This window comes from Myzus persicae, unplaced genomic scaffold, assembly GCF_001856785.1.
Source record: "Myzus persicae strain clone G006 unplaced genomic scaffold, MPER_G0061.0, whole genome shotgun sequence".
Taxonomy (NCBI): Eukaryota; Metazoa; Arthropoda; class Insecta; order Hemiptera; family Aphididae; genus Myzus; species Myzus persicae.
Genome location: NW_019100537.1, coordinates 582552 through 595037, shown reverse-complemented (window position 1 = coordinate 595037; position 12486 = coordinate 582552). Strand labels below are relative to the sequence as shown.

The window sequence follows — 12486 nt, the reverse complement described above, 5'->3', positions numbered from 1 at the left end:
TTTTGAACGACCTTCGATGTTTTACGGAAAATGTATAGTGTTGATTTGAATTTATTCCGTAAAAGCTCTCTGGAACCGGAAATCGGATTTGGGTTGGTACACTTTGAAGAGGTTGTTTTTCAATTTTCTCGATAGGCTCTCTGAGGGCAGGAAAAAACTTCCGACAACCGTTGAAAATATACGCTTCAAGAATCGCACGGTACTGTGGAAAAGTCAGCAACAATAGGACTCAGATCGAAATCGTTTTTCTAGTCCGAAGATTTATATCATTGTTATTTAGAATGCAACAGAGACACGAGCGGATCGATACGAATGTTTTGACTTTTAATATATATTACTCATTATCGACCTAAGAATTATTTTTTAAGAGTACATAATGAAATGGTGTTGGCAGTAACACATAATTGAGCGTAATAATTATAAATCTATGATTATATGCTACGGCTGCATACTAGTTGCGGTCATGACGATTTTTGAGATAAACAGATATAACAGTTGCGGTCACACCAATTTAGGTAATATCTTAGTTGCGGTCATACCTTATCATAGTTGTATATAATGCACACAGTGTATATATGTGGGAACACCACTACTTATCTGTAAAGTTTATAAATAAAATTTCCTTTCAATTTATACCTACAAAATTTTAAAATGTATAATTATTATTATTATTATACTATTATATATTATATTTTGACACAAGTTTACTATTATATACTATATTTTGACACAAGTTTAACCACGTAATATAAACATAAGTAGGTATCAACATTTTTAACCATAACTACACAAAAAATAATAGTGTAGACAGTCCTAAGTCTTTTATCTTTTCGATATAAATGGGAAGGAAAATGTTGATTAATACATTTTTCTAAATTCAATAAATAAACGAAATATTAATTTCATATTTAATCATCATATAAACTATATTTTATTATATTATTTAGTATACTGAGTTATTATTATTTGAATGACCGCAACTAGTATGTAACCTTTTTGATGGATGACCGCAACTAGTATGTAACCTTTTTGAGGGGTGACCGCAACTAGTATGTAATTTTTGATTATGACCACAACTAGTACACACCGTATGCTACTGCATGTTTCCATAAACCCAAAATTAGGGGTAGGTCATACATACTATTTAATAATAATTTAATATTATGGGATATTTATTATTTGTATTTCATTCTGAACGTAGTTGAGTACAATGTCATTATACGGGTAGCTTTGGTAAAATGCGATAGCAATTTGATGAAATCATTCAAAATGAGAAAGTATATTATTCTTCATTTCTTCCTACGTTTACAGTCAACCCAAACTCACAATATCCTCATCATGCATTCGTGTGCAAGAAGAGTGTATAATTATTATAAACAATATATTTATGTATTATGTTATAACGATTTATGGATTGCTCGACGAATTTAATCTTTGGCGTGCAATTAGCAAAACACCTTCCCCTTATAATCGTCAAAGGGCCTGTGACGTTTATAATATACATATATATATATATATAATATAGATGCGAGAAAACGCGTACCTATACATGGAATTATAATATCAAGATAATTAATTTAATATAATATTATAGTCGACACTCGAGCACAAATCATGCAGCGTGTATATAAAGGGGACACGTGTCACAACCGGACCGACGTGGGAACAATATAATTATGATACGAACGAGACAAGACTACGTGTTTGGGTACAAAACTCGACGGTTTAAAATTTTATAGCCTCGACAGTCGTACACCCGTTTGTGGGGACGTAGGGGGAGGTGGGAGGACGTGAAAAGTTCATACTATTATGGTCTCCCCGGGGACTGGTGAATATAATAATAATAATATAAGAAGAAGAAGAGGAAGTCTGCGCGCCCAACGGCGGTTGTCAGGCCGCTGCGGCATTTTAATTAAACGGCGCTAATGTCTGTCGTACAAATTTCGGGACTTAAACGAGTAAACGTCCTATTGTGCGGGGCGTTAAGTACACTACGGTAGAAAGCACTTTATTGAATGCTATTGGGTTTACGCTCGCTGTCGGGTTGCCACAAACAGCTGCTCTCGACACCCCCGTATCGCGGCCCACACTATATATACATACATAATATAATATAATACGTACGATATATATACATACCCGCGTCGACATTTTCGGACATTGCAATAAAGGCCTTAAACTTGAGCCAGAAACTGCTGCCATACACATATATATATATATATACAATACGCGTATATGTGCGTTGCCTTTGCATGCATATATATATTTACGATATATAGGCCGAATGCGGATATTTCAGCGGGGAATATTTGAATAGGGTGTGTAAGTACGCACCGTTTCACGACCCATTAAAAAGGGACCCGGCGGCCGAAATAAAAAGGAAAAAAATCCTCGCGATCCTTATTCGAGGGCACCCCCGTAATAATACACTACACGCAGTATACATATTATGCGCACATCCTGGCGCCAAACCCGATGTGACTTTGCAATATATGACAAGACCTCGTACCCGATATAATGCAGTGTAAACCTACTGCGCATCAATTAGGCGAAAAGATAGACAGTGGATTCCACGGAGCTCTACACTCCTCCACCTCCCCGTGACCACGTGTTGGGCACATTTTCCCGCGTGAAATACCCAACTAAGTCATACATTTAAAAATCAACATTTTTTTTTTTTTTATGAAAGTCGCATCTACATCATATTAACTATCAATAAACACGGTATTCCGAAAAAATGTGTAAAGATGTTTATATTTTAATTTATGATATTTTGTTATTGTTGTGTACAAAAAATGCATATAATTTTTTTCTCCAGTACCCATGTTTGCACTGAAAACAATTCGAAAAGTTAATAATCAAAAAAAAAATAAAAAATGTTTTCGTCTATATATGACGGAAGATAATAATATAAAGTCGATGGGTAAGGGCATCGCCTTTTACAAACCCCATCCCCCCCTTCCCCGTGTTTGAGCTAAAACCCTGCGTACACTCCTGAGCATAATATTGAGTATACAGTATGTCCCAAAAGTCCCGTATCACCCTTAATATCTCCATGTAGAATCACTATATTTAAACGCGGTTTTTTTTACAGTACTAAGTATGAAAATTCTGATTGAATGGCATAAAATTCATTTTTTTTTTTAAAAAATTCAAAAATTTTCAAAAAAATTTTTTACGCATTTAAGAATTTAAAATTTTTAAGATAGCCATTTTGTTGAACATATTTTTTAAAACAGTTCAAAAAAAAAAAAAACTAAAATTAAATAAAAATTGACCAAGTTAGAGCAGGTTATGTTTTTGAATAATTGTAGTAAAAAAATCAATTATTGTTTCACATTTCAATAATGAAATATCTAATTTCAACACACGACAATACTTTTGTATTCCTAGTTAAAGTTTTGATTTGAATAGAAATAAAAATAGCCGTGTTATATCGTTTGCTGAACAGTGAAACTGGTTACCTATTTTTAAGTATTTTAATTATCATGAAGTGAACCTAAAGTTACGGTATTGGACATAATCTTACAGTTATAATTAATGCGATTTATAATAAAGATAGAGCTAGTTGAGTAGAGTATGTTTATAAATAATTGTAATAATAGTTATGTAGGTATGCTGTTTTTAATGGTAATCTGTAAACATCTAATTATTAGTGAAGCTTTTAGGAAAGATTAAAATTAAAATTCAGATAACATTTTTAAACTTGATTGCTAAAAGAAAAAAAAGATTTTATTACATAAAAATGAAAATAATTCATTACATTTATATTTTTATAAATGTTCGAAATGACCTCCATTATTTGCAACACAGAGTTGAAGTTTTTCGACCCAAGCGTTCTTAACATTTCCTAATGTCTCGGGTAAGATATTTTGAATATTTTGTTCAATTTTATGACGAAGATCAGGCAATGAACACGACGGATACACAAAATTTTTTAAATAACCCCATAAAAAAAAATCCATCGGTGTTAAATCGGGGGACCTAGGTGGCCAAAGCACTGGACCCCTTGTTCCCATCCATCTTCCCGGGAAGTGCTCATCCAGCCAACCTCTCACAATATTTGAATTATGTGCTGGTGCACCATCTTGCATAAAAATTGGCTCTATTCTGTTTGTATTAATTAACTGAGAAATTATTGGCCACACACTTTCTTCTAATAAATCTCGATACTTTTCTCCGTTTAAATTACCTTCTATAAAAAAGGGTCCAATGATCTGCTTATTCCAAATTCCACTCCAAACATTTATTTTTTCTATATTTTGGGCATGAAATTCTATGGATTCATGTGGGTTTTCGTCAGACCAGTGATATGTCCAGTGTCTACTTGTTTGTCCATTTCTAATAAAAGTAGATTCATCAGTAAAAATTAATTTATCTATAAATAGTGGGTCCTGACTGATTCTGTGTAATGCCCATTCACAAAATTGTAAACGCCTTTCTTCATCACCCGCATGAAACTGTTGAACAAATTTTGTTTTATATGCTTTTATTTTATTTTTTTTGAGTATTCTATGAACGGATGATTTGCTCAGTCCAGCCTCCACGCACCTATGACGTACGGATAATTTTGGAGCTACAGCTACACTTCCAAGAATGTTGATGGTATTATCTACGTTTGTAACACTTTGAGATCTACCTGACCTATTTCGTTCATTGACATTACCTAAGAGTTAAAATTAAGTTATTAAAAAAATTAAGAAATAAATAAAATAATTCAATAATAGATACACAGCTTAACACCCACTACCTAATATCTACGTGATATTTAGCTTAGTGTAGGAAAAAATTAATTTCTTAGAAATATGTACAGTGGACACCACGTCACTTATAAGACTTATGGATATAAGGTTCAGTCGCTTATTAGACTAAATCGTCTGAAATGGTTCGGCGTATCCAAATACCAAAATTTGCAACTTTATTATAAATTTGAGAATCATGCAATTTTACCTGTTTCCAAAAATCGAGACATTAATCTGTTGATAACATTGTACGATGGTTTTTTACGATCAGGATACTCAATTCCATAACTATAAGCAGCTTGTCTATGACTTTCGTTGTTTCGGAAGTAACACTTCACCATATCAATGTACTCATGTACTGAGAATGTATGAGTCATTTTAAATATTGAATTAAATAAGTAAGAAATAAGAAATTATAGTTAAAGACACAGTACGTACTGTACGTATGACACTAATAGCAGTAATAGTTATAAAGAAAGAACACAAGATAATAATTTTAATTATAATTTACCAAATTGCGATATGCATAGGTATTATTATTATAAATCGCATTAATTATAACTGTAAGATTATGTCCAATACTGTAACTTTAGGTTCACTTCGTGATAATTAAAATACTTAAAAATAGGTAACCAGTTTCACTGTTCAGCAAACGATATAACACGGCTATTTTTATTTCTATTCAAATCAAAACTTTAATAAGGAATGCAAAAGTATTGTCGTGTGTTGAAATTAGATATTTCATTATTGAAATGTGAAACAATAATTGATTTTTTTACTACAATTATTCAAAAACATAACTTGCTCTAACTTGGTCAATTTTTATTTAATTTTAGTTTTTTTTTTTTTTGAACTGTTTTAAAAAATATTTTCAACAAAATGGCCATCTTAAAAATTTTAAATTCTTAAATGCGTAAAATTTTTTTTTGAAAATTTTTGAATTTTTTAAAAAAAAAAATGAATTTTATGCCATTCAATCTGAATTTTCATACTTAGTACTGTAAAAAAAACCGCGTTTAAATATAGTGATTTTACATGGAGATATTAAGGGTGATACGGGACTTTTGGGACATACTGTATAGCACTCGCTTATTTTCGGATTTAACGAGGAACTGCCGTTGTCCTCGTATCGTGTTCGGTCTCGAACTCAAGCATTTTTTTTCTACCCTTTCATTTTCGTACCCCGTTTACGGGTTTTCGGGAGTGAAGCGCCTCCCACAAGCCTAAATATAATATAACACCGCGGATTGCGGTATGTATATTGATGAGACGCCACGTATAGACGGCAAATAAGGAAAAACAGAAATGGGGAAAAAATGAAAACGCACAATCGGGACGTACGAGTTTTCGGTGAATCGGGGTGGAAAATCTAGTACGTGCCGGCCATCCCAATAATAATACGTGTGACGTGTTATGGGATGTTTTATGAGCGCTGTTCACACTCACGCCGCACACGTCAGAATAATGTTATGCACAAGACGCATACGCCATAGGTGGAGATTTAATCGAATTTTATGGCGGAGGAGCAGTTTTTTTATTTTTAAATACATTTTAAATTATATAGGCAATCGAGTTCGGATATCCACTTTCGTCCCCTGTACACGAATTCCGATTATGCCAATGTTTTAAATATGTTAGTTCCCTGCTTAATCATAACAATATAGTAGCCAATCGTATTCCTGATAACGACGAACACGGCGAATGCTCTTAAAACTTTCGAAAATTGTTAAAACGTCATAACGATATCATTTATTCAAAAATAAAAGTTATACAATCAAATATGAACAATATTTTTTTCTGATAAACTACAACTTATTTCTAGAATACATAAATATTTTGAATTGTTTACCATAAGTAATGCTGCTCTCATATTATAAATTTTCATTTACTGCATTATCATAACATTTTCTTTAATGATTGTTGTCGACACGTTTTTAAATTTTAATCTCATAATAATAGCATCCTCTGTGTTAATGACGAAATAATGTATTTATTTCTACGTCCTCCGCCAACGGTTAAAATCGTTTTTTTTATCTATATGTCAGTCGATTGTACACTTAGCATTTCAAATTCTCCTCCAAGTGTGTACCGTCTAGAGTCATTAAATGTTTTTTTTTCATTTTAACTATTGGAATTCAAATTGTACACGAACCAATCTTGCCCTTTTCCTTATATTTTAACTGTATATTTAATAATAAATACAAAAACATTCTTTAATCATGACTTTTTTTTTCACGAACACTTAATACGAAACCTTATACCTCATCAAACGTAACTATATATTTTAATGGTAATGTTCAGTGTACACGCATAGATCTTTTTACACGCCTATAAATACACACTTTTTTAATGATATAGTATTAAATGCAATGCACATAAATTTATATTCTCTCATTAATTCAAAAACATTGCGATTATTCTATATATTGGACACCGTGTAGGAAATTATTATAAATTGTAATACTATGCTATTATTATAGGTGCGCATATCCCGGGAAAAACATTTTGTTGACAATATGAGGTTAATGTGTTGGAAGATGTTCGGGGGGGACATAAACATCTTCATAAAGCAGAGACGTCGTATACGATATAATTTTCTTCCCCCGCGCGATAAACACCGTTGATGCAGTATTATATATCGTGCCCATTAAAATATTAAACGAAGTAATTGTGCGTTATCTTCACTCTTAAGAACAGTTTTATATGAATAAAATATCAACGACTTTGCCTCACATTAAATCACCAGAAATTATTACTATATCGTCCCTGTCGCGGTCGGTTAGTTATGATCTTTATTACACAACCATGCAGGTGGTCGTACTGGTAGGTGAAAAAAAAATATGAGTACATTTTAGCTTCGAATGCCATGTCATAATATTATTTATCCAACATAAATCTTGAAGAAATATAACTTATTATGACCCATGTAATAATATCTTATACAATATATATTATATATTATGTGAAATTATTAAAATCGTATACTTATTGTATTATATAAAAAGTATTAATGTTTGCAAATTGTTTGTATAAAAACTTAACATACTATTTTAATAATAACCCACTACTGAATATCTTTTCAATAATACCAAAACCTTGGAAATCTATATAACTATTCATAGTGTTATAATAATTCTCTAAGTTGTAAATAAATTTAAAATTTAAACCTACAGTTAGAAGTATATAGTACCTAATCCAAATTTATAAAATACATTTTTTTTCCTTTTTTTTTAATGCAATTTACAATTCGTACATCAAGAGCACAATTTAACAGGAATAAAAATACACAAATTACGAGCATAAAGTATGAACATGTACCTATCATTAAATAGTTTACAATAAATTGTGCACAATACATGAATAGTTTGAGGAAAGCAGCTATCCGCTAGTGACATTTTCGTTGGGGTATTTTGACATAAATAAGGCAAATGTTGTTATTTGTTACCTACCTAACTCAATCGTAACAAATATCAAAACAATAATTAATATGGGTCATACTTTAGCCAAGTCGGGTTCAACGATGTTCAATCGTTAAATAGTTCAAAGAAAATTGCATTATCATTTAATTACATGATGTTAGCAACCTCCATCAAAATTTAAAACACATGTTGCAAATAGCTGCAAGATATTGGGAAGGTTTCGGATGGATTGGACAAAATCCAGGGGTAACGTTAAGTTGGTTCACCTAAAATAAAACCTTGATTGTGGCGAAAGTATGGATTTGCAAATGAAATTCGCATGTTGTAAACAATTGCAAATTAGTTGTGAAATAATAGAATGGGTTTGGTAAATCGATGAAAGTCAGGGACCAACTTCGTGGACATTTAATAACTCTGCAAAAATGGGTCATCAATACTTATAATATGCATCTTTAAATATAGATAATAGTCAATACAAATACTGTGTCCAACACTTTTGCAGGTGCCAATTGGTATAATAATTCTCGTCTGTCATTATTTCTATCACCGCTGGTGTTTTAAATATCCTACAGAAACGAGTCCGATTATGCCCCAAAAAATTAGTGGCTTACTCATTTAGTATAAAAGTGTCCCAAATGACTCAAAGCTTGTTCGGCCAATACAACATTACAATTTTACAGTTATTTCGGTACATAATTTTCCATAAGAGTTAACATAATATACCTGTAACCACTATAATACACTACAGTTGGACTAGTGGACAATACACACATACGGTAATGATTTGACATATTTGATTGAATAGGCACCACCGCCACATGCGTTCGAGAAAAGTTTTTATTATTGACAAATACGTCATGCTCATATAATGTATTTAAAAAGTGTCGAGAGTTTAGAGAGAGACGCAGAGAATTTAATATTATAATGTGCACCGTGGTGTTATTTTATATTTTTTCGTACACGTTTCTTGCGGGCCAAATGTTCATTTTACCGCAGGTGAAATTGATTTCGAAATGAAGAAAACGATTACAAAAGGGGTCGAGGCGCGGGAATTGGATTTGGGTTCGTGATTAGTTTTGACTTAAATTCGTTACGGTCTGTATGTACTGTTGTTGTGTGTGGGTGGGTGGGTGTGTGTGTGTGTGTGTGTGTGCGTGTGTGTGTGTGTGTGTGTGTGTGTGTGTGTGTGTGTATGTGTGTGTGTGTGTGTGTATGTGTGTGCGCGGGCGACGACTAAATCGGATCGACGACGACGACGTTTGCGAAAAAGACAATTTTCAGCCCTTCCACCAAGCCGCCATAGTCGTCTCTCATTGTTTTCCCCTCTTCGAGAAGTCTCTCTTGTACGCAGCACATATACTGTAATATATATATATATATACATATGTACTTACACCAAATTATAATGTGCGTGTGCATGCTGTATTAAATCATTCGAGTTTTATGACCATTTCCCAATTACTGCTTCATATAATATAATATATATATGTCATAATAGCAATAATTCAGTTGGCTGGGATACACTGATTTGCATTCAAACAGACTGTCGTATATTTGACGTAAGAAACTATATATCATATGAGGAGTACAAAATATGTACAACGGTCAAAATTGAATACACCCCCCCCCCCATCTGTAAGCCTTGCGACGTTCAAAGTTTTCATTAATAACTTTACTCCTGCGAAATGTCGGTGTCTGACCATATTACACATGATCACGAATTCAAATTTTACAATTTCTAACCGTAGTAAATCCAAGTCAAACTGTAACTAATGGCCATGCAGTTGCCGAGTTTTTGTATTTGATCAATAAAATCCAAGTCGTTTAATTTTACTATGCATTTGAATTATTAAGACGTGAACAAAGGGAACAACACCTTTGTTACATAATATAGCATAGGTGAAACTAATTTTTTAAAAATTATGAAAAATCAAAAATTTTTAATGACTATTTAACCATAATATTTTTAATGCGAAAAAAAGATTAAAATATGTGTGTTGCAGCTGTCTAGACTCCCCATTCTAAGTTTTCTTACATGTCATATGGTGTTGATCAACATTTCGACCAAGGTATAATTTCTGTGAGTAATCAGATTATTTGGTAAAATGTTAAAGATTGATATTCATCCATGATAAGTGATAACGAGTAGAGATGTTGAACCAATAATTATATAATAATGATAATATGTAATGTGTGATTGTGTTGAATTGTATCGTTCAAATATACGCCTTAATCCTTAGAATAAATTATACAACAAATAATCATAAACTATGAATGTACAATATATTATCATATTTTAATGATTATAAATATTTTTAATTATTTTGGTTAAGTATTTATTTTAACGCATGATAGTATATATTAATTACAAGTTCCATATCATATTATATTATTTTGAAATGTGTTACAATTAATTCATTAAACTTAAAGTGAATAAAAAACCTCAAATAAAATATCCTTTATGAAAAACTATTTTAATGTAGAATATTTAAATGACATTCACTTTATTATGAATTTTCATGATAAAACAACTAGTTTTTCAATATTAGTTGCGAGCCGTTAAACACAATGAAATACTTGTCCAATGTGTCACTGTATAATATTTCTCGTAAGACCCATGCGGAAAATTTAACGACTTTAAAAAGGAATTTTTTTCCTTTACAAAATATAAGTGCAATACGTCCATATAATATTATGATTTGTTTACAAATAATTGTGTAAGTACTGAGTAAACGAGTAGTGTACATTTTCGTATATGTTCACCGCGTGTTGTCATTTTTCACCACGTTTAACTGGGAATGCTTGAGTAAAACTATTTTATTTTACTGTTTATTATACAAATTACAGGAAAATCACAGTCATTGACCAGCAATCTGCAATTGAAACAAAAAATATTTACAGAGTACACATTATCGAATACTTATACAGTTAGGTATTTCGTACATATTTTTTTTCGTCACACAAACAGCTTTCACAGTATAATAGTAAGAAACTTGTTTACAAAATATTTTTGGATTCTTTCAATTAAAGTAAAACATTAAGTGTTTACTAATAATAAATAATAATAGATATTAATGAGAAAAAAAAGGTAGACAAATGTGTATCGCTCTGCTGTACATTAGGTACCATGTGGGTTATTTTAATGGATATTTTAAATTTGAATTCAATGATATCAACTCATTGTACACGAATAACGATTCTCAGCGAAGACGATCTGTCAGCCTATATTACTATAGGTATATTTTGTGGTATTACTAACCATAAAATAATTTATTTTATTATAATATTAGTAATACTATACTATTTTACTATTAGTACTCCTACTATAGATAGGTTGAATTAATTTTTGCAGAAAAAAATATTTTGAAAATGCCATTGTGTGTAGACGGCACACTCCGACGATACATTCGAGGGCTGACCTACCACGGTAAATACACGTCTAACCAAATAGCCCGGAAATTACCGAATTGCTGACATCAATGTCATTTATAAATTTATCTTTGAAGTCGAGTAAAAACAAAGAGATCGTTACGTTAAATAGGTATATTCAAAAATCTTCGATGCCATTGTTGTTGTATGTCCATTGTCCATACACGGCACATAAAAATGTAATCTACATATGTTTGCAGTTTATTTATAAAAATGATAACCATAATTATTAGTTTTTAATTATACACGTAATTCTAAACATCAAAAAAAATTTGTACTGAAAAGTCACATTATTATCAATAATTGTAGCGTGAAGTTCCTCGTATACTAATAGAGTAATAACAAACCCACGATGTATAATAAAACAATAAAAAATAAAAATATTTACATGGGTACCTATTATAAGAATAATGTTTATCAAAATAATATTTTATTATATTAATACATTTATATTATGTGTACATCAATTTTATTTGTATTTATATGCATTTCCGTAAGCTTAATTGTTTATAATTATAACATAATATATTATATATGATGTATGAATATTGTATATGTAAATTCATCTATTTACGTGGTATATTTTAGCCATATTTATGAATCACTATTTAATTATACATGGGATGCAACTAGTAACTAGTGTGAACACTTTTGGATGGCAACTCGTTCATTAATACGAATTACCTGATAATTGGAGGCAACTAGTGCATATATCAACCTTTTTATTTACGTTAAGGTTGGGACGCAAATGGAAAATCATATAGTTCGTGTAGGTATACTATGTACCGCTTTTTCTCATGTAAAATGGTCATTTAGTGATCACACTGACTTTTATTTAGGGTAAAAAGGTTAGTTATTCGCGTAGGAGCTTACATTTAACCCACAATTACCTCCTA

The 12486-nt window shown here is 31.4% G+C and overlaps 1 protein-coding gene across 1 annotated transcript; it reads right to left on the bottom strand.

Annotated features, from left to right (window-relative positions):
• Positions 1 to 3293: 3293 nt before the first annotated feature.
• Positions 3294 to 5537, bottom strand: LOC111031627. The gene is made up of 2 exons (XM_022311656.1): positions 4951 to 5537; positions 3294 to 4666 (listed from the first exon to the last, which is right to left on the bottom strand). The coding sequence occupies exons 1-2, from the start codon at positions 5117 to 5119 to the stop codon at positions 3774 to 3776; spliced, it is 1062 nt and encodes a 353-aa protein (XP_022167348.1). The 5' UTR covers positions 5120 to 5537; the 3' UTR covers positions 3294 to 3773.
• Between the last annotated feature and the right edge of the window lie 6949 nt (positions 5538 to 12486).

Excerpts from the sequence above, each read along its gene's own strand:
- LOC111031627 (XM_022311656.1), bottom strand. The coding sequence starts at position 5,119 with ATGACTCATACATTCTCAGTACATGAGTACATTGATATGGTGAAGTGT. Across the intron at positions 4,667-4,950 it reads GTCTCGATTTTTGGAAACAG|GTAATGTCAATGAACGAAAT; the intron begins GTAAAATTGCAT and ends TTTAACTCTTAG.